Source organism: Carcharhinus amblyrhynchos, chromosome 7, assembly GCF_965287045.1.
Source record: "Carcharhinus amblyrhynchos chromosome 7, sCarAmb.v2.hapA, whole genome shotgun sequence".
NCBI lineage: Eukaryota > Metazoa > Chordata > Chondrichthyes > Carcharhiniformes > Carcharhinidae > Carcharhinus > Carcharhinus amblyrhynchos.
This window is the reverse complement of record NC_137330.1, coordinates 92,008,604-92,032,138: the sequence shown is the minus strand read 5'-3', so window position 1 is coordinate 92,032,138 and position 23,535 is coordinate 92,008,604. Positions and strand designations below refer to the sequence as shown.

Sequence of the window (23,535 nt, the reverse complement as noted above, 5' to 3'; positions counted from 1 at the left end):
CCAAAACACAGAGTCAATGGACTCTTATGTTGTTTACAATATAAGAAAAAAAGCTGATGAGATCTGTTCACCACAAGTGTCAAAGACCACCTTCTACCCTCAATAGTACATCAATGGCTCTTGGTCATGTGACAGAAATTGGGTCTCTGATACTAAATCCTATTATCCTTAAGCTGACAGACTGGGGGTCTATCTGAAAAATAACACCAACAATACAAGAGTTGCACAGAAAACGTGTCTTTTAAGATTCAAGAGACTTAAAAGTTTTTTAAAAAGCTTCCCAGTCAGATTCCAAAGCTGAGTATGCCTGTAACCCATGATGCAACAGCCACAAGTGCCTGATTTCATGGTCTGAACATTTTTCTCTTTGAAGGAATCTTTATTAATCCTGATGCCCCACCCCAATCTTATATCAGAACTTCAATTCCAGAATGGGAAAAGCTTTCTTCAGAAGACTCGCAAAGACACGTGAGCTTCTAACTATTCTTTGCATCGTTCAATTGCATCGTTCTGGAGTGTGTGGTATGTGATGCATGTAGCAATTAGACCTTTCAATGGGGTGGAAGGGGTGGGGGGGAAATATGAAAATAAATAATATTTTGTTTAAACCCACAGAACCTTGCTTAAATTGATCACATTGATGAGGGTTTTACAAACACACAACTACCTTTTTTAGAAAATGAACCATACTGATTACAAACAGAAATGAAAGGAATTGGGAGTTTCAGTTTCTCTCTTCTCCCCTGTCCATAACAATTGTCAAAACATGTTACTCACAAAGCAATAAAGAAAAGTATGCAAGGGAAAACCGATTAATCTTAGACCGTGCCACCCCACCCCCACCTCCCCCGCCCCCACCCTTGTGTCTTTACACATAACAACTTGAGTGTCAGTGGTTGTACTTGCAACAGTAGAAAGCAACTACTTTCCCAGAGTAGTCCAAATACCGGTGCTGGAAAGATTACTACTTTACAAGCAACTTACATAAACCATGAATTTGCATTCTCGATTTCTAACCGTCCAGGATGCAGGATGCTCAAGTTGCATTATGTGGCATAAGGATAAGGCAAGCTAAACTATTGTGTAAATCTTGTGCAATCTAGTCTCCAAGACCATTGTGGAATCTTCCCAAACGAAGTATCATATAGTCTGAAAATGGGAGTGTTTCATGGGACTGGTCTTTTGGGTGAGTTCAGCACTGCAATCTTCTCACACTCCTGTCAGTTTTTCTAATCGCTGGGAGTCTTGCATCAGCAAGGCAAAGTCTCTGTAAGCCCGGGAAGGCAGCTTTACAGCATGTGGGCACCACTGTGCAAGAAGCCCCAATCTCCTCCCAACCCATTACTGGCATTGCTATCCCCCCACCCAGATCAACATAAATCGCCAGCATTGGGGCACCAGAATTTTCCAATGAATCTCCTGCCATGCGCCCCAACGTCCTGACTCCCTCTCGCATGATTCCTCCCTCTCCCCCTACCAACCACCTCCCTTGTGGAGCTTGCACCTAAATAAGCATTCTCCCCCCCACACCCACCCTCTCCTAGGCTTAACCCTATCCCACTGCTCTTTTAATTACCACATTGCCCCAACTCTGCAGCAGTCTTTTCTCTTTGTGATCTCTAAAACACTATGTATTACGTCCCGTTCGTGCATATGTCAGATATGCTACATTTTGAAAACTACAATACGGAAATATTGGCAAGAGCCAGAAAACACTTAACAGAGAGAAACACAATCCTCTAGAATAAGCTATGCCACAAGGTATCACTTCATAATAAAAATCCGTTTGCACTCATTACTGTCCTTAATCTGAAAAGAAAGTACCATCATACCTCCCAACAGATCTGTACCTAAAGGCATGCACAATCTGCCATTGAATCATATCAAGTAGAAAAGACTCGCATCAAATTTCAAGACTGTCAAAAGGATTCCGCTAACTGGGGTTGTGGGATAGGATGGAAAACCCACTCAACTTCAGGTGGGATTTTACAGCCTTGTTCGGACAAGATCGTAAAATCCCGAGGCCAACAGAAATTTCCGTTCTGGGAACCTTGCCCTCCTCGATTCCAGGGCAGGTGAGGTGCTAGGGTTTCGACTGCAGTGTCTAATTCTGTATAGAAAGTGTATATGTTTGAATATGGATGAAGGGGCCAGCCTCAGTGTCTTCCATGAAGAATAATCTTCCCAAGCTAAATGTCTAGGTTCTAACATACAGAACTGTCATTTACCAGAAGGTTGCTGGGTTTCCACACAGCTACATCCCAGCAAGATTCTGTCCTTTCAGTAGTCAAAGAAGAAAATTTAAAATGCAAGGTACAAATTGACGCACAGCTCTGATGGAGAATTTATACTATTCAATTTCAGATGTTGATTGACTTGCTTGAGGCTTTTTCAGAATTTGTTTTTTCTATTTAAAACTCTACCATAGACATAAAAACCAATTCATACCATTTCTCAGAAACATTTGTTCAGCCTAGCTCTATTCAAAATAAATAAGCACAGTTCCCTAATCGAACAAACCATCACCGCCACCATGGCCTTAAGGGCTGCTATGGAGAACTTGTGGTGTGTGAAGTGTCTTAACATACAAAAGAATTGCAAAACATTTATGCTTAGGTGACATATTTCTCCCAAGCCGCCTTTCTGCTCTCTCACATATTTGTGGGCTTGTTGTGAGATATGGTTTCTAAAAGGTAGTTAATCTATGGGTCAAAATGTATTGTCTATTCACAGGAAAGCCTCAGCAAGTGTTCACAGGTATTTGGCAAGTGAGAGATTCACAAGCAAATCTGACTCTGTTCTCACAAATGTCTTTTTAGGACAGTGCCATCTGCTTGCCAATGTTCGAAGATTGAAAGGGTAGTATTCTAAACTAAAGTCCCTCCCCAACCCCTTGCTTTGCCATTCAAAAAAAGATAATCCTTCATCTTTTCATGGACCTAAATCCTAAACTGTGATGGTACCATGCTTGTTAACTAGAAACTGCAAAATAATCTGAGTTTTAATGGAAATATACCTGCCAGATGTTGAATGAACAATCAGCAGCCCAAAACCTGGTCACATTCTCCCCTCACTACACTACTTCAACTGTGGCTTACCTGTTGAAGTTGGACTCTGAATGAGATCAGATAAATGGTACCCTCCTGAACTGTCTGAGCGACGTCTCTGCTTCTTTTTTGCCTTTACTTTTGCCTTTTTGATAAGCGTTTCTCTGAAAACAAAACAATTTTAATTTTATACCACAAGCTTCTCTCACAGTGATGGAGAGCTGTCTTACTAAGGTAGAAACTTACATTTTTGGGATGCATTTTACAATCTTCATTAAACTGATGTCAAAGAAGGAAAAACTGCAAAACATATTCCTGCAGTCTCCACCATACACAGGAAACTTTCCCCATTCAATATCTCAAAGCACCCTTAAGCTGTAGAACATAGAACATTACAGCGCAGAACAGGCCCTTCAGCCCACGATGTTGCGCCGACCAATTAAAAAGCAATGACCCTCTAACCTAAACCAATCCCTTTCCATCCATAAACCTATCCACGGATCTCTTAAATGCCCCCAAACTAGGCACGTTTACAACTGCAGCAGGCAGGGCATTCCAATCCCTCACCACCCTCTGGGTAAAGAACCTACCCTTTACCTTTATTAAACAGAGTGTCCCCCAACGAGCCCAAGTGGATAATAAGCAAAACTGTCAAATATATGAAACTTCAGACATTTTCAGACAAGAGAAAAGTCAGTTAGCCCTTTCCCTCAAATATAGCTTTCTTCCATATATTCCAGAAGTAGCTTATTTCTTGAGTTTCAACAACTCTCCAATCTGATACTTCTTGTGTCTGGAAAGTATTTTGTGCGACACTGCTGTGCGCGACAGCTTGGGAATCAACTGCTTGACTACCAAGTTCCCATATCACTAGATGACATTGTTTATACATAAAGCAATGTGATATAAGCCATAAATTAAAATACTTCATTTTGTCTGCAATGTAAAATGGATCATGCAAGCTAGGTTCTCTCATGTGGCAGTTCAGCATGTTAAAACATTGGCATAAAGTTGATGGGGGGGGGGGGGAAGCTGGTACATGAGCTCATAATTGTAGCTATACTGAAGAGATGGATGCTTCCCACAGAAGGTAGAAAGGGAATTATCACTCAGCTATTTCCATGGGCAACATGGAGACAAACCTGTGAGTCTTCCAATACTTAGATTTGAAATCAGTTCTAAAGAACCAGAAGCTTCACACCCTTTGTTATTTAAGGTTTAGAATTACTTTTTCATAATAATCTGAAAAATACATTAGCTTCCTCACACATATTAAACTCAAATCTATTAGCTCCCTCCCTTGAGAGAGTTTATCCAAAAATCTAAAAGGTTCAGTAGCTACTTAAATAACATTAGCCATCAGTAAAATTTAAACTTGACACCACTGCTCCCTCAGCTGGTCTAACTCAGAAACAAATCTAACTAACAACCTTAAGCGAAACTCCAATCTCATAGTTCCTTACATCGCGCTAAGCATGAAGCAGGTTTACAAATGCATATGCAAAGAGCAACAGTTACCAATACAACATTGATCCTGCTGCTCCTATATAAATGCACTTGCAAAGATATCAAGAAAAATGTTAATATTGACATTTTATAAATCTACAGCAAACTACAGATTGTCAAGTGGTCAACTTGTTTTTTTTAAAAAAATTGTCAATAAAGATTACTATCGTGCACAGAACTCAGTAAGAGTGCACAGATCAATTACAACAGGTGACTACTGCCATTGTTTGCTGTATTTCCTGGAGCCATTTATGTTTTTATGGTTGCCTTCACTATAACACATTAAAATATGTTTGCTAACTGGCAGCTTTGAAGACTTCCCAGCAATTTAAGTAAATACTGTCTATCAATATTTGATCTAAGCAGTTTATGAAGCAAACAGAATTACCAGAAATCTTAACCAATCTGTCTATTAATACAGCAACATTGTTCCTTTTCAGAGAGCACAGATGAGAAAAACCATAGGTATTATTGCAAACTGGTAAGGAGTTTCGCTTACCTGGAAGATTGTTCAATATCCAATTCAATTTTACTAGTTATAGTGTTATCATCAGTCTCTTCACCCAGGAAACTGATGTCTGGGCCACCTGGATAAGGAGTGATGATCCTTTTTTGCATGGCTGGAATCTATAATTTAAAAGCTCAGGTTTCAGAACTTAGTTTTCTAAACTTACCAGGGAAATATAAAAAAAGAAATTCTCTCTCAATTTAGTATTGCTGGTGATAATAATTAATATTGCAATTTTATTAATCCTCAAGAGTGAAACCAGTGGGATTAACAAAACAGATTCCCTATTTCCCCCCCCCAAAAAATCTTGACAATTTCAAATATTAAAATAACATTTTAAAATATCTCAAAATAATTAGAGCTGCATAGGAAATAGTCATTTGCAAAATAACACGTTTATATTTTTCAGTTTTCTGGAGGCAGTTTAAACCAACACAAAGTTATCAAATATATAGTAGCTGCTATTATGATCAATGCATTTCAAGATAAAAAGGGAAAATGCTGTAAAGACACAGCATGTCTGATAGCGTGCGTATACAAATTCTAAACTTTAACGCTGTTCCTCTCCCCACAGATGCTGCCAGACCTGCTGAGTCTTTACAGCATTTTTTGTTTTTATTTCAGATTTCCAGCATCCTCAGTATCTTATTTTTGTATAAAAACAACCTGTATAGAATTCAATCAATAGTTCTCTCAGTGTTGTACAATCATCATAATGAGATCCATTTACATATTTATGCAGGATAGCATGCCTGAAGACAGAAATTGGTATTTCAGAGCAGGATAAGGTGGATTAATTAATTAATTTTAAATTTCAGCTTTGACTCATTTCATTCATGGTATGTGAGCATTGCTGGTAAGTCCAGCATTTACGGACAATCAATAATTGCCCTCGAGAACATTTTTAAAGTTTGTAAGGTTTCCGGCCTTGACTACCTTCCCAGGCAGCGCATTCCACATTCTCACCACCCTCAGTGAGGATCCTCTCTGAATCTCCTGCTCCTCACCCTAAAATTGTGGCATCTCATGACTGACCCCTCAACAGCTGCTTCCTATTCACCCGGTCCAAACCGTCAATCATAACCTTCCTCAGCCTTCTCTGCTCTTAAAAAAAAATCCAACTCTATTCAGTCTTTCCTGCAGCTCAAATGTGCCATCCCTGGCATAATCCTGGTGAATGTCCTCTGTACCCCATCTAAAGTAATCATATCTTTCCTGTAGTGAGGTGACCAGAACTGCACACAGTACTCCAGCTGCGGACTAACCAACATTTTGTACAGCTCCAACATAACCTCCCTCTTCTTATACTCTATTCCACAACTGATAAAAGCAAATGTCCCATATGCCTTCTTAACTACTCTGTTCCCTTGCTCTGCCGCCTTCAGGGATCTGTGAATAATTGTTTACTGCCTTGTCCTTCTAGGTTGCGCAGGTTTCGATGGTGCTGTCAAGGAATTCATCTTTGGGCCAGAAGATTAAGGAAGCAATCTTACCGGCCATTCATACCACGCCCCCACTGCAGCAAGGTCGGAGAATTTGGTGCTAGCCAAATCAGCGTTCACCACAGCGGGATGAAAAAATCCTGCCGGCACAAGTGGCCATAAGATTTCGGCTTAAGTGTTCAAGTTTCACTCCACCAGAGACTGGAGGACGTAATCTAGGTGGATACATTAATGCAGCACTTAATGAGCATAGTACTGACAGAGGTGTCACCTTTTGGTTGAGATGTTAAACTAGGACCCCAGTTGTCCTCTTAGGTGAATGTTAAAGATCTTACCATGCTCAACCACAGTCTCTTAACCAACAGCACTGAATCTTATTTATCTAACTGCGTTTGTGGGATCTTGCCATGTGTTTACTAGAGTGACAACAGGTTAGGGAATGCCTGGGTACATTTTGAAAGGCACAATATAGGTGGAAGTTGTTTTCTTATCCCTGTTTCACGATACAAATATAGGAGCACTATTGTAGCACAGGCATTGTAAGTCCAACTTCTGTCATATATCAGCAGCATGCAGATCCCATAGGGCATTACCAGCTTTACCCTTATACAAAAATGTGCATGTTAGCTTTCAAGTCAGTGTATCTAATAATACCAGGAGATAAGTCAATCTAACAAGGAGGTTTATCCTGCATTGTAGTCCGTGCTATACATAGGTCTGAGAATTCTTACCATATTCCTATAAGCAACTGAGAGCTCCTTCAGCACTTCATCACTAAGAATGTCCAGAGATCTGAAATTAAAAATCAGTAGCAATGTTCTACGTACATCCTTCCTGTGGTTCTTTAGGTATGTGTCAAAATAGATACTGTGCTGTCCCACCTCCACCCTGATCAAGTCTATGGCAGGAAGGCCTATGGACAGCCTTCCCACCCTGCCACCAACTGAGGCCCTTACTTAAGGGCCTCATTCTGCTACCACAGGTGTAAACTCAAAGGCAGGCAAGATGGGTCACCGTGCAGGGAGCATAACAAGCCAACACTGCTGTATTTGGTTGTAGGTTCCTGGAGGGGAATTGCTTGTTCAAAAGCACTCAGTGCCTGGTCGAGGGATTCAGCATCGAGAATGAGAATGTGGGGAAGAGCATCACAGAGCCACCGTCCTGCTGTTGTTCCCCTCCACATTCTTTCCAACCCGCAACCTTCTTCCCACCATCACTTACCTATACCTGATTCCCTCCTCGAGTCAAGCCTCAGATGGGTGTAGTACTAGAAGCAGCCACCTTCTCTCCCACGTGGCACCACTGAGTACAGAGGAGCTGCCTGCAACTCAGAGGCAGGTGTTGGACAGAAAAACTTATACTAATGAGGCCTCAAAGGTCCATGTTTTCAATTAGTACGATCAGACACTGGCTCACTGGTGGTAAACCACACAGAAGGATGGGGGTGATGCCTGCCCCATGAACTTGGCTTCAGCCATTAACTCTAGAAGTGCATTCCACAGCCCCTCAACTCACTGTGTACAAATATCCAATAGCCTGCATCCATATACCGTATTATGCTTTTTATAACCTTAAATCACCCACAATCACTTAACCAAGTAAAACAGTCCTAATTTTTCAAATATAAACAGGAAACATTAAAAAAAACCCAAACAGATTGTGGCATCTGTGGAGAGAGAAACAGAGTTAACATTTTGAGTCTGTATGACTTCCTCAGAGCTGAAGAGAGGTAGAAACTGATGGATTTTACACTGTTGAAGAGGGGTAGAGCAGATGAAGGAAGATATATCAGAGATACAAGACCTCAAGAAAGATTAAATGACAAAAATGTCACAGACATAAGGTGTGGTAATAATCACATTAAAGACTAAGGCAGGTGTTAATAATGACATCCAGGTCAGATAGCAGAATGTGTTAGTAGCAGAATAAGGGTCAGCATCGGATTTTTCAAGCCTTTCTGAATATTTGCATTTTCTCATACTAGAGATAACAGAATGAATGTGTGCTGTATCCTTTCTATTGTTTCATTGAGCTTTCATTAGGATGAGGCCAATAAAGTTCCCACAGTACTCCAACCTCAGCATCCTAACGTTATATAAATGATCCACTATGACATCTTAGAGATTTACAAATGGCTTTGGGTTGTACAAGCAATGCACACTTATTGCCCATCTCTAGCTGCACTGCGAAGGTGGTGGTGGACCTTCTCTTAGCATAACAGCACGTCTGGTGATGATGCTCCTATAATGGTTAGAAATGGAGAATGCCAGGATCCAAACTCAATGAACATGAAGGAACCTAATTTAGATTGGCGTGTGGTTTGGAGATGATCAAATTCCCACAACGTGGCTGCTTTGGCTCTTGATGATAGCTTCTGGAGGGAAGAGAGATACTTTCAATATAAACTTTTTGCTATAGTGGTATGTTGTAGATGGAACATATCACAGTTAATATGCTCCATTTGTAAGGGGGTGAATATAAAGCCCAATGTCACAAAATAAATTAACTGTTGTGTTGGATGGTGTTGTGCTCCTAGGTTGTCACTTAAGCTGAAGTTTCGGCAATGGCAGTGCCAATGAAGTGGCTGGATTTTCCCTTATTCAAGACGGTTAGTATCTACAATTTCTGCGACGTAATTGCTTTCTGGCATCTGGTAGTCCAACTCCTATTATCAGTTGATAACACCTGACATAATTCAAGACAAATCAGTTCATTTGATTGGTATCCTTTTTGCTTCGAGGGAGCCGACAAGGGAGCGAGCTATCTTGGATCTGGTGTTATGTAATGAGGCAGGTAGAATTAGGAACCTTGTGGTGAAGGATCCTCTTGGGAAGAGTGATCATTGTATGGTGGAATTTCTGATGCAGATGGAGGAGGAGAAAGTGGACCTGTGTCCTTTGTTTGAACAGAGGGGAGTACGATAGGATGAGAGAGGAATTGGCGAATGTTGATTGGGGGAACACATTGGAAGGTAGGTCTGCTAAGGAACAGTGGAGGATCTTTAAGGAGATCTTTCTTGGTGCTCAGCAGAAATTTATTCCGATGGTTAAAAAGGATCGTAGGAGGAGAGATAAATCAGCCATGGATAACGAAGGAGGTAAAGGAAAGTATTAAATTAAAAGCTGATGCATTTAGAGTAGCTAAGAGTAGTGGGCGAGAAGAGGATTGGGAGAGGTTTAAATATCAAAGAATGACGAAGAAGTTGATAAAGAAGGGTAGGATAAACTATGAAGCCGGGCTAGCGCTAAATATAAAAAAGGATAGTAAGAGTTTTTATAAATATATAAAAAAAGAGGCTGACTAGGGTGAACGTTGAACCCTTGGAGGATGAGGGGGGAACTTAGTGGTAGGGGATGGGGAAATGGCTGAGGCCTTGAATAACTTTTTTGTTTCGGTCTTCATGGAGGAGGACGTGAATAGTTTGCCGGGTGTTAGCGATGGAAAGGCGGTAGGAACGGAGGGCCTGAATGACATTATTGTTACCAGAGAGGCAGTGCTCGACAGACTGGAGGGACTGATTGTGGACAAGTCCCCAGGACCGGATGGAATGCATCCAAGGGTTCTGAAAGAAATGGTGGAGGTGATAGTGGATGCCTTGTTGATTATTTTCCAAACCTCGCTGGATTCCGGGGAAGTGCCCAAAGATTGGAAAACGGCTAATGTTATGCCGTTGTTTAAGAAGGGTAGCAGGCAAAAGGCAGGGAATTATAGGCCGGTTAGTTTAACGTCTGTTGTAGGTAAAATGCTCAAATCCGTGATCAAGGAGAAAATAGCGAGGCATTTTGAGGAGAATTGTTTGATAATGAAACCATGCTGCATTTGCTCTAAGGGGAAGTCGTGTCTGACGAATTTATTGAAGTTCTACGAGGATGTGTCTAGGGCGGTGGATAGAGGAGAGCCGGTAGATGTGGTGTTTCTTGATTTTCAGAAGGCGTTTGATAAGGTACCGCACAAGAGGTTATTACAGAAGGTTAGGGGGCATGGAGTTGGGGGTAGGGTGTTAGCGTGGATAGGGAATTGGCTGTCAAATAGGAGGCAGAGAGTGGGGGTCAATAGGTGCTATTCGGATTGGTGGTTGGTGACTAGTGGAGTGCCCCAGGGATCGGTGCTGGGGCCTCAGCTATTTACCATTTATATAGATGATCTGGAGGAGGGAACCGAGTGTAGGGTGTCGAAATTTGCTGATGACACCAAGATTGGTGGAACGGCAAGTTGTGCGGAGGGTGTGGAGAGTCTGCAGAAGGATCTAGATAGGCTGGGCGAATGGGCCAGGAACTGGCAAATGGAATTTAATGTTGGCAAGTGTGAAGTTGTCCACTTTGGTAGGAATAATGGTAGGAAGGACTATTACTTACATGGGGAAAAACTGCAGCATGCGACGGTGCAGAGGGACCTCGGGGTCCGTGTGCATGAGTCGCAAAAACCCAGCCTGCAGGTGCACCAGGTGGTCAGGAAGGCAAGTGGGATGCTGGCCTTCATAGCGAGGGGGATTGAATATAAAAGTAGGGAGGTCTTGCTGCAACTGTACAGGGCACTGGTGAGGCCACAGCTGGGAGCACTGTGTGCAGTTTTGGTCGCCGCACTTACGCAAGGATATTTTGGCCTTGGAGGGAGTGCAGAGGAGGTTTACTAGGCTGATACTGGAGTTAAGGGGGTTGAACTATGAGAGGCTGAATAAACTAGGCTTGTACTCGTTAGAGTTTAGAAGGATGAGGGGAGATCTCATTGAGACATATAAGATGATGAATGGGATGGATAGGGTAGAGGTGGAGAGGCTCTTCCTGCTCAGGAAGGACAGTAGGACTAGAGGGCACAGCCTCAAGATAAGGGTGGGGGGGGGGGGTGGGTAGTGAGTTGAGGAGGAACTTCTTCACTCAAAAGGGTGGTGAATCTCTGGAATTCTCTGCCCGTTGAAGTGGTGGAGGCTGCCTCACTAAATATATTTAAGACGCGGGTAAATAGGTTTTTGATAGGCAAGGGGATTAAGGGTTATGGGGAGAAGGCAGGAGAGTGGAACTGAGCCACAACAGATCAGCCATGATCTTACTGAATGGCAAGGCAGGCTCGAAGGGCTAGACGGCCTACTCCTACTCCTATTTCTTATGTTCTTAGTATTGGAGACCTTTGCAAAGGGACATGATTAATAATGATGAGGTATTATTTTTAAGAGGCTTTTGAAGTTAAGGGAGATGTTAAAGTAATGGGATTTTGAAAGATAGCTCCAGAAGATGTGCCTGTAAGATTGGGCTCCAATGGTGGAACAGAAGAGAATGAACAATATCAAGTTGACTCATGAGTCACATATACATTTTTCATGTCTAATATATAGCCTCAAGAAAAGATAAAAAACAGGCTTTTTATATACGACAATACAAATTCTAAGAAGGTTAGAAAATCAAGAAACAATTGTTCTTACCTTGCTTCAAGTAAAGCTGCCATATTTAGACCAATGAATTGTAGACAGGACAGCTTTAACTGTTCAGCGTTGTACATTGCCGCAAACTCCAAAAGTTCTGAAGCATTTTTCAAGGTTACTGAAAACAGAACAAAATGAGATCTGATAACGTTTAGGAAAAAAAACGTAGCAATATAGAACAGAAATAAGCTTTTTCTACCATTCAAAAAGATCATAAATGATCTGCATCTCAACTCTATTTGCATGCTTTTGCTCAACATTCCTCAATCAATCCCAGAATTGAAAAATGCAATTGATCCAGCATTCAGACTTTTGGTAAAAGCTCCAGATTTCCACTGCCCTTTGTCTGGAAACGTGCTTGATTTTCTTAAATGGCCTAACCCTAATTTTAAGATTGTCCCTCTCGTGCTGGACTTCCTCCACGAGAGGAAATAACTTCTCAGTACTCACCCTACTGAATTATTTTATCATTTTTAGGTCCTGATTTAGATCACCCTCCAACATTCTAACCGCAAGGGAATATAGCAAGTTTGTACAGGTGCCAAAGGAGCATGAATAAAAGAGAGAAATAGAAACAAAAAAATGCTGGAAAACATCAGAAGACCTGACAGCACCTGTGGAGAGGGAATAGACACAGTAAAAAGTCTCACAACACCAGGTTAAAGTCCAACCAGTTTATTTGATAGTAAACCCACAAGCTTTCGGAAACACTGATACTTCGTCAGGTATGTGGAAGGTTCTTCCACACAGTGTTTCTGAAAGCTTGTGGGTTTAACCTGGTGTTGTGAGACTTTTTACTGTGTTTACCCCAGTCTAATGCCAGCATCTCCACATCAAGGGGGAATACAGCCAATGTTTGAGTCAGGGTGACCCTTTGTCTGAGATTTTCCAGCATTTTCTGTTTTTGTTTCAGATCCCAGCGTCCAAAGTTCTTATCTTTCGCTTCTCAATCTTTGAGAGACTGAAAGCTATTTTGAAATCTTTTTTAACATAAACTGAGCTATTATTGACATGAAAATCAAAGTAATTTGAGGCTGCTTCGTCATTGGTGTTTTCAGATTTCACAAACTTCTGAAGCCATTTAATTTTACCAATTATAGATATTTTCTGATGAAATAGAGCTAACTTTAAAATTCATTTGAACTAAAAAGGACCAATAGTTATTTTCAAATACTACTTTGAAAGTCAAATTTATACCCTCATATTGCTTACAGTTTCATTCCACATTGCCTTATTCAAGAGAACAGCAGTTTTCCAAACCTTTGTTACTCAGTCCTTTATGCCCAAACTAAAAAGATAATTTTTTTCCTGGGCTAATGTCCCTGACTGTCAATGCTTTATACAGGAAGCATGCTTTAAGTCAGAAAGTAATCATCCAGAAGTCAACTTGTATCTCTTCACAGATTGGTGCATTGCATCTTTGCAAAGTATATTGCATCAATTCACCATATGGCAATCCTCATTTCGCTTTTGTGAAATTAAATGAGTAATTAATAAGGTGCTGGGAGATGTCAGGGTAAGTTATTCACTCAGAGTGGTGGGTGTGTGGAATGGGCTGCCAGCAACGGTGGTGGAGGTGCATTTGATAGGGTCTTTTAAGAGACTTTTAGATAAGTACATGGAACTTAGTAAGAGAGTTATAGGTAAGCCTAGTAATCTCTAAGGTGGGACATGTTCGGCATAACTTTGTGGGCTGAAGGGCCTGTATTATGTTGTAGTTTTTCAATGTTTCTAATCCTACTTTCTATTTACAATTCCATTCCTAATTAAACACCTTGAACTGCCATGCAGTCTGTACATAATGTATACACAAATCAATCATGATAAACAAAATGGCTGGAATTCTCCGAAAAAAGTGCTAAGTCCCCAGTTCACCTGAAAATGGGAGTAACCCCCGATTTTTTGTAGCGTGATTTTCATACTGAGACTCCCACACTGCAGAGCGCCCTAGCGAGATTCACTCTGAAAATCAGTGGGTGGGCCTATTCCCACTGGAGAGGCCAGCAGCATAGCACTGAGCAGGTCACTGTGCATGTGCTGATCTGTCAAAGCAGAGATCGGCAGTAGCTCCCACTGCCAGCCTCCTGACTGCTGACCAGCCCTGCAACCCCACAATCGCTGCCCCTGGTCACTGGCCATCTGAGTGTCTCCAGGCCAACCTCGATGTCTCCTCTCCCCCCAACCCAGATTCCCTGCCCAACTGCTATCCATCTTCCCTCTCCTGCAATCCTTTTGCAGTAGGGCATCGATACCGCCCCCCCCACCTCCACTGATCACCACCCCCTCCCCCCCCCAAAGAGGTCCTGTCCCCAATAGGCCACACCCTCTCCTGTCCCACCCCTTTGGCACTGCCCAATGCCTGGTGGACAGTATTAGCATTGCCCAAGGGTACCCTAGGGGGCCAGACTGGCACTACCCAAGGGGATTTCCCCTCCCCCCCGCCCTTTACTCCTGACCTCCTTGGGGGAGGGTCTCAATGGTCTCCGTTTCCTCCAGTGGGATTGGTCTGCCTGTTCCCCATTAGTGAGGAGCTGTAGCAAACCCCACTGGAGCAAACCACTCCTGGCAGGGTGGAACACTAGCAAGCCCAGAGACTACAGTCCAGGGCCCACTAATTGGATGTAAATGGTAATTTAAATATGGAAATCAGTTACGCACCGATTTTCAGCACGCGGAGGCCTGGACGCCCAGTGAGAAGCCAACAAAACAACTTCCACTGATGTTTTCCAGTTCTTGTGCTGCTACAGCAGTGCAGCAGGCTGGAAGAAGGAAACTTGGCGAGCTTATCCTATCTGGTGTACATGTGACTCAAGCCCCATTGTTGTCTTTTAAGGCTCTCTGAAATGTCCTAGCAATACACATAGCTCTTCAAAAAGAATTGCAGGGGCTCAAGAAAATGGCTCATCACAATGTTCCCAGGGCAATTAGGAATAATTATAAATGACAGTCTGACCAGTTGTGCCCACATCCAAAGTATATCTAAAGTAATCAATTTACAAAATTGCAGATCTTGGCCCAGACATACAGCAAATTCAGTCTAAACAATATTGAGAGAACTTTACTAATCAGATCTGGAAACCACAACTTGGCAGCTCAGATATGCAAATATTTTGGTGACAGTATTGAAGTAAAACATGTATATTATTTCCACTACAGCCTGTTAAGTGCTCCCTTTGCAAAGTGCTTAGTCTTGATTCAGAACCTCTTAAAAATGGATACCAGGAAAATATTGCTGACTTGAGATATAAAGAAGAACAAAGAAAATTACAGCACAGGAACAGACACTTTGGCCCTCCAAGCCTGCACTGACCATGTTGCCTGACTTAACTAAAACCCCCTACACTTTCAGGGGCCATTTCCCTCTATTCCCATCCAATTCATGTATTGTCAAGACACCGGTAAAAGTCACTATCATATCTGCTTCCATTACTTCTCCTGACATGGGTTCCAGACACCCACAATCCTCGGTGTAAAAAGCTTGCTTCATACATCTCCTTTAAACCTTGCCCTCGCACCTTAAATCTATGCCCTTTAGTAACTGACTCTTCCATTACTCTGTCCATGCCCCTTATAATCTTGTAGGCTTCTATCCGGACGCCTCTCGACCTCCGTCTTTCCAGTGAGAACAAACCAAGTTTCTCCAACCTCTCCTCATAGTTAGTGCCAGGCAACATTCTGGTAAATCTTTTTTGTACCCTCTCCAAAGCCTCCATATCCTTCTGATACTGTGGCGACCAGAATTGAACACTATATTCCAAGTGCGAGCTAAGGTTCTATAAAGCTGCAACATGATTTGCCAATTTTTAAACCTATGCCCCAGCTGATGAAGGCAAGCATGTTGTACGCCTTCTTGACTAACTTCTCCACCTGCATTGCCAATTTCTGTGACCTGTGTATTTGTACACTCAGGTCCCTTTGCCTATCAATACTCTTAAGGGGTCTGCCATTTACTGTATATTTCCTATCTGTATTAAGCCTTCCAAAATGCATTACCTCACATTTGTCCGGATAATACTCCATCTGCCATCTCTCCGCCCAATTCTCAAAATCAATTTATATCCTGCTGTATCCTCTGATAGTCCTCATCGCTATCTGCAAATCCACTAAAAACTGTGTGTCGTCCACAAACTTACTGATCAAATCAGTTACGTTCTCCTCCACATCACTGATACATATTACAAACAGCAAAGGTCCCAGCACTGATCCCTGAGGAATGCCATTTATCATAGCCCTCCATTCAAATTCACACCCTTCCACTGCTACCCTCTTGTTTTCTGTGATCGAGCCAGTTCTGTATCAACCGTGCCAGCTCACCTCCAATCCCATGCAACTTCACCTTCTGCACCAGTCTGCCATGAGGGACCATGTCAAAGGCGTTGCTAAAGTCCATGCAGGCAACATCCACTGCTCTACCCTCATCAATCATCTTCGTTACTTCGTCAAAAAACTTGATCACATTAGTGAGACATGACATCCCCATCACAAAACCATGTTGCCTCTCGCTAATACGTCCAGTTATTTCCAAGTGGGAGTAAATCCTGTCTCAAAGAATCCTCTCAAATAATTTCTCTTTGTTGAATACTGACTCATTTAAATGAGTACCTCACCTATCTCCTCTGGCTTTACGCACAGGTTCCCTCCCCTGTCCTTGAGTGGGTCCACTTTCTCCCTGGCTACCCACTTGCTCTTTATGTATGTATAAAAAGCCTTGGGAGTTTCCTTAATCCTGCTGGCCTCTTTTAGCCCTCCTTACTCCTTGCTTAAGTTTCTTTCTACTTTCCTTGTATTCCACATTTGTTTTGTGTGTTCCCAGCCTCCTACCCTTGACAAGTGCTGCCTTTTTCTCTTTGACTAGGCTCACAATATCTGTCGTTATCCAAAGTTCCCAAAACTTGCCATACTTATCAGTCATCCTTACAGGAATGTGCCAGTTTTGCCCTCAAACATCTGCCCCCAATCTACATTCTTTAGTTCCTGCCTAACATTGTTGGGCAGGGAGCTGAAGAATGTATGTTGCACTCTTTCATCCTTTAGTACAAATTGATATGATCGTTTGAAATCCACCATTCTTCATTTCGTCCTGATGAATGCAAGATGAAAAACTTCTGCAATACATCTCCCTTTACAGCAATATTCAAGTTCTGTACTGTAAAGCAATTGACTACAAAGCAAGTAAAGAATCTTACATTTTTCTGTAATAGCCACTTCACAAATCTCTTTGAGACGATTGATCAGAAGCTGATCGGCCACCACGAGCACATTACAGATAAACTCCACATCCTGTGATTCTATCAGGAAAATATAGAATGTAATCATTTATAGCCTTTATCAACACTAAAAATGTCAACAAACTTCAGCATAATTGAGGAAATTCTTCATACTGACAATACACAGTTAATTATTCAAAGCTTTTAGGAGATGCAGTGGCATATGGTATTGCCAGTGGATTAGTAATCCCGAGACCCAGGGTAATGCCCTGGGGACGTGGGTTCAAATCCCACCATCCACCATGACAGAGTTGAAAGTTGAATGTTGAATGATGACCATAAAACCATTGTTGATTGTCATAAAAACTTTTCTGGGTCCCTAATGTCCTTTAGGGAAGGAAATCTGCCATCCTGACTTACATGTGACTCCAGATCCACAGCAATTTAGTTGACTCTTAAATGCCCTCAGGGATGGGCAATAACTACTGGCCCAGCTAGTGACACCCACATCCCATAAACAAATAAAAAAAGTGCTCCAAGCAGTTTTGAGAGCTACCGATATTAAGTATTGAAGAAGTCATGAACTGCAAGCATTTAATGCCCATCTCAAATTGCCATGGAGGTGGAGTGATGGTGAATGGCCTTCTTGAACTGCTGCAGTTCATCTGGTTAGGGACTTCCACAGTGGTTAGGGAAGGGGGTTCCGGATTTTGATCTGGCAACAGTGAAGGAATAGAGATATAGATCCAAGTCAAGGTACTGTGTGGCTTGGAAGGGAAGTTGCAAGTGGTGGCATTCCAGGTGTCTGTTGCCCTTGTCCTTCTAGTTGGAGGGCAAGGGTTTGGAAAATGGAGCTTCAGAGAGTTGCTGCAGTGCTTCTTGTAGATGGTACACATACTGCCATTGTGTTGGTAGTAGAGGAAGTGACTGTTAAAAGGTGCCAATCAAGCAGACTGCTTTGTCCTGAATGGTTTCAAGCTTCTTGAATGTTGGAGTTACAATATCCAGGCAAGTGGAGGCATTCCATCACACTCCTGACCTGTACCTTGTAGACAGTGGAAAGGCTTTGGGCAGCCAGGTGATCAGTTCCTTCTCTGCAGAATTCCCAGCCTCTGATCTGCTCTTGCGATCGCACTATTTATAAAGCTGGCCCAGTTCAGTTTCTTTTCAATGCTAACCCCAGGATGTTGGTGGTGGGAGAATCAGTAATGACAATGCCATTGAATTCACTGGGAGATGATCAGATTCTCTCTTGTTGGAGACGGTCATTGCCGAGCATGAAGGTTACTTGCTGTTCATCAGTCCAGATCTTAAATCATATGGCCTAGCCCCTCTTCATCTTTATAACTTCCTTTTGGGTTACAACCTACGCTCCTCTAATTCTGAATACTCCTGTATCCTAGATGATAAATGTGTCACCATTGGTGGCAGTACCTCCAACTACCAAGCCCCTAAAGCTCTACTTTCCTGTTTAAATCTCTTATCCAGCTTCAAGACACTCCTTTGGTCATTTTTCACAATATCCTTACATAGTGTGATGTTAAATTTAGTTTGATAACACTCCTGTGATAACGTTAAAGACACTGTATAAGACAAGTTGTTGTCAACAAGCATGGTTAGAATACAGAACTCACTACAACAGGCATTGTTGAGGTTGCTAACAAAAATATATATAAGGATAAATACGGAACAAGGACGAACCAGAAGAATACAAGTGCTTAAACAAAAAAAAAAGAGTGGAATGAGGCCCAGGTGGAGCACAAACACGGACATAACTCTATCTCTGAAAAGCCTGCTGCAACTACTTTGCAACACCTTTCACTCAACTCTTGATGGAAGGGATAGGAAAGTGACGCTTGTAAAATAATCCTTATGCATTTACATAATTTAATATAATTTGCAAGTCATAAAAAGTGTAATTCTGACCTTTAACAGTTAGCGCTTCATCAGTATAAACATAATCCAAAATAACTTCCAAAATGTCAGAATGGATGGGCATTTCCAATGCTGTACAACAAGAAGCCTAAACACAGAAAATGCAGAGGTAGATAGTGAGGGGTGGGAGGAAGGAATAGAAAGAAAAGACAATGAGGTCAATGTCAAAATTAATCACATAGGGTTTTGTTTCAATATCTGATGCCTTCTGTTTCCTCTAAAATTACTATGCAGGAGCAGGAGACTTAAGCTTCAATATGTACATCCAGTTAACAGATGTCTTCAGATGTTTATTTTTAATTAAATAGATATGGGGGAAATTATTAGAAGGAGCAACACAATGTAAACGTGTGTGAACTGTGAACCTAAAACAGTAGTATTCCTTTAACTATTCAGTCTTTCAAATTTAACAATTACCAATATAACTTTAACAGAAGTATATTAAGAGAAAATCAAAATGAGTTGGGTTCAGAACATTTCGATTTACAATACAATCAACAAGTTGCACATCAAAATGTCCTCTCTGAATTCAGATTATTAAATAGAACATTAGCATATAAGGCATGTTCCACTTTTTTTGGAGTAATCATTTATCCATTTTATTATGCAAAATAGTTACAAAAAATGGTTAAACTTATCAAGTGTTGATGGACACCTATAGATCAGAACATTTTTGTTTGGAATTTCTAATAATTCTTCGCTTTATTTCTCACTTTCAACAGCTTTTAGTCCAACTAAGTTTCATCGCACAACAAAACATTAGAAGTACCTCAATCCAGGAATTACTCAGCATTCTGTGGAAATAGTCTAGGAGAAAAGAAACGTAATTGATAAATATTTCTGAACTGAAATATAAGCACAAATGTATAAATAGTCATATATCAAAAAGGTGAGAATCTTTACCAAGTCTAGCACATAGTACACATTTGTGGCAGACGAATTCTTTTCCATCTTCTGATCTCAAAGTTACATCACACAAATACGAACTAATAGGGAATAAAGCAAAAATAGAAATGAGAGTTTGCTTCTGGCATGATCCATACAGTGGAGCTTTGAGGATTTTACGGCACGCCCATCCAGGGCTTGTAAGATCACGCCTGAGGCCAACAGGGAACGCTGTTCTGCGAGCCTCGCCCTTCCCCAAATGCGGGCAGGTGTGCCGGTAAAATCAGAGCCGGGGTTTCTGAAAAAAAAACTACCCTGAAGATTTTTAAAATATCACAATGAAGTTAAATCATAATCACTTTTTTTTTTAAAAACAGCAGAGGCAGTGCATGTCAACTAGTCCACAATGACTGTAAACATAAAAAAAACACCAATTTATTAAATTTGTTTCCCTCCTATCGTATATAAGAACATAACATAAGAACATAAGAAATAGGAGCAGGAGTAGGCCATCTGGCCCTTCGAGCCTGCCCCGCCATTCAATAAGATCATGGCTGATCTGTCGTGGCTCAGTTCCACATTCCCGCCCTCTCCCCATAACCCTTAATCCCCTCTCTTATCAAAAACCCATCAACCCGCATCTTAAAAATATTTAGCAAGGTAGCCTTCACCACTTCAATGGGCAGAGAATTCCAGAGATTCACCACCCTTTGAGTGAAGAAGTTCCTCCTCAACTCTGTTCTAAACCGCCCCCCCTTTATCTTGAGGCTGTGCCCCCTAGTCCTACTATCCTTTCTGAGCGGGAAGAGTCTCTCCACCTCTATCCTATCCATCCCATTCATCATCTTATATGTCTCAATGAGATCTCCCCTCATTCTTCTAAACTCTAACGAGTACAAGCCCAGTTTATTCAGCCTCTCCTCATAGCTCAACCCCCTCAATTCCGGCATCAGCCTAGTAAACCTCCTCTGCACTCCCTCCACGGCCAAAATATCCTTGCGTAAGTACGGCACCCAAAACTGCACACAGTATTCCAGCTGCGGCCTCACCAATGCCCTATACAGCCGCAGCAAGACCTCCCTACTTTTATATTCAATCCCCCTCGCTACGAAGGCCAACATCCCAATCGCCTTCCTGACCACCTGCTGGACCTGCAAGCTGGGTTTTTGCGACTCATGTACAAGGACCCCGAGGTCCCTCTGCACCGTTGCCTGCTGCAGTTTTTCGCCACGTAAGTAATAATCCTTCCTACCATTATTCCTACCAAAGTGGACCACCTCGCACTTGCCAACATTAAATTCCGTTTGCCAGTTCCTGGCCCATTCGCCCAGCCTATCTAGATCCTTCTGCAGACTCTCCACACCCTCCGCGCAATTTGCCGTTCCACCAATCTTGGTGTCATCAGCAAATTTCGACACCATACACTCGGTTCCCTCCTCCAGATCATCTATATAAATGGTAAATAGCTGAGGCCCCAGCACTGACCCCTGAGGCACTCCACAAGTCACCAACCGCCAATCCGAATAGCAGCCATTGACCCCCACTCTCTGCCTCCTATTTGACAACCAGTCCTCTATCCACGCTAACACCCTACCCCCAACTCCATGTCCCCTGACCTTCCGCAATAACCTCTTGTGAGGTACCTTGTCAGACGCCTTCTGAAAATCAAGAAAGACCACATCCACCGGCTCTCCTCTATCCACCGCCCTAGACACATCCTCATAGAACTCCAGTAAATTTGTCAGACACGACTTCCCCTTAACAAAACCGTGCTGCGTCTGCTCTATCAAGCAATTCCCCTCAAGATGCCTCGCTATTTCCTCCTTGATGACGGATTCTAACATTTTACCTACAACAGACGTTAAACTAACCGGCCTATAATTCCCCGCATTTTGCCTGGCACCCTTCTTAAACAACGGCGTAACATTAGCCGCTTTCCAATCTTCCGGCAATTCCCCGGAATCCAGCGACGTCTGGAAAATGACCACCAATATACTTGGGCTTTGTTCCACTGGCCTTGGCAGCTCTTTGGTATCATCCTGAAGCAAATATTCTTCAAATGTTAATCTAGACAATTAAGCCTTCTGCTTATCTGACCATATGAAATAACTGCATCGTTCAGAGCTGATTTCAACCATAGTCATCACATACTTGCCAGCAAAGATAAGTGACTGGCAATGAGATGCGTAAAATCAGATCGGTTTTCCGCCTTGCGTGCTGGAACAATCCAGTCAGGAACGGCAGCTAACTCAGAATAGATCAGAAGAGAACATGTGATCTTCTCACTTGTTCAGGTTAACACCTTTACCCAATAGAAACTTAATGTTTAGTTCATCACAGGATATCTAAATCTAATAAAAATAGATACCTACAATGCTGTTACTGAAAACAATATTACAAAATGCAGAAAATATACTTACACCAACATTTATGAATTCTACTTTGAATATTTTTCCAATTTTGGCATGAAATGAATTATACAGAATCAAGAGAACAACTAGAGAATGGAAATACATCTCCAATACATCAAGATTCCTAGCAAATGTTTTCCTGGTTGTAACTGAAAATCATATGCTCTACAATTGTGTACGTACATTATTTAGAAAACTAATGGTCTAGGAACTATATCTGCATTCCTATCCTGCAGTTGAGTCAAAAAACTTTGAATTACCTCCATTAATAAAACTGTGGGCGTACCTACATCAGATTGCACCCATCTTCTCAAGAGCAAATAGGGATGGGAAACAAATGCTGGCCTTGTCAATGACAATCGCGTCTCATGATCACAAACTACTTGCAAATCATTCTCTCATTCCCTTTTTAGCTAATAGCCTAATTTTCCTCCACGGATGGAGGAATTAGAGTTAGGGCATCAAAGATTCAGTGTATCAACTATGCCAAGTTTAGGGACAAGGCAAAGGTAATAAAATGTTAGAAAGGAATGCATGTCTTAATACGAACACCAGATTAGCATTTTACTGTGTTAAAATTCGATGAACATCTTATTATACTTCCACATTTCTAAATAATTACAACACCTACCACTTCTTTTGATTGAACTTCAATTTGCTTCCACCTTTCTTGTGCACAACTTTTATCTTCCAATTTTCTAATTTGACCCCATCTAATCTGCAAAGTGGAATGAATAATGAAGCTTCAAATTACAAATGTAACCTTGTATAGACTAACATGGTAATACAAGAGTATTCTATTTCTAGTTATTACTTAACCCTTGAAATTCCTATTTCAGAATTAACCAACAATTGAGGCCAATAGTCCTCATCCTTATCCATCTGGCAGCGTGCATTATCTGGAGGACATTCAATGTCAGTCCCAATAAGCACCAGGAGCTTACCAATGCCGTGTAAATAATGCTAGCCCCAGAAAATCAGAAGGATGGTGCTAATATTGGACCTTCAGATTAATGTCTTATCTGAGGCCAAAGGTAAAATCTACCAATTTGAGTGCCTTTCAAAGGCCTGGAATGCAAAGCAATCAAAATTTCTGTGAAGAATGAAACTTGTTCAGAAATAATGGAAACCAATAATACATGCTGCCAATGTGGGCGGTGTGGTGGTTACCACTACTG

General features: G+C 41.7%; 1 protein-coding gene across 2 annotated transcripts in view; it reads right to left on the bottom strand.

Moving 5' to 3' along the window:
* Positions 1-23,535, bottom strand: part of ibtk (inhibitor of Bruton agammaglobulinemia tyrosine kinase) — a 119,346-nt gene that overhangs the window by 26,682 nt on the left and 69,129 nt on the right. For both annotated transcript variants that reach the window (XM_080192793.1, XM_080192794.1), the window contains 9 exons: positions 22,989-23,075; positions 19,965-20,047; positions 19,831-19,868; positions 19,053-19,149; positions 17,106-17,207; positions 11,920-12,037; positions 7,235-7,295; positions 5,053-5,180; positions 3,099-3,211 (listed from right to left, as the gene is read on the bottom strand). In XM_080192793.1, the coding sequence (XP_080048919.1) occupies positions 3,099-3,211; positions 5,053-5,180; positions 7,235-7,295; positions 11,920-12,037; positions 17,106-17,207; positions 19,053-19,149; positions 19,831-19,868; positions 19,965-20,047; positions 22,989-23,075 (827 nt within the window). The remainder of the gene's footprint in view (positions 1-3,098; positions 3,212-5,052; positions 5,181-7,234; positions 7,296-11,919; positions 12,038-17,105; positions 17,208-19,052; positions 19,150-19,830; positions 19,869-19,964; positions 20,048-22,988; positions 23,076-23,535) is intronic.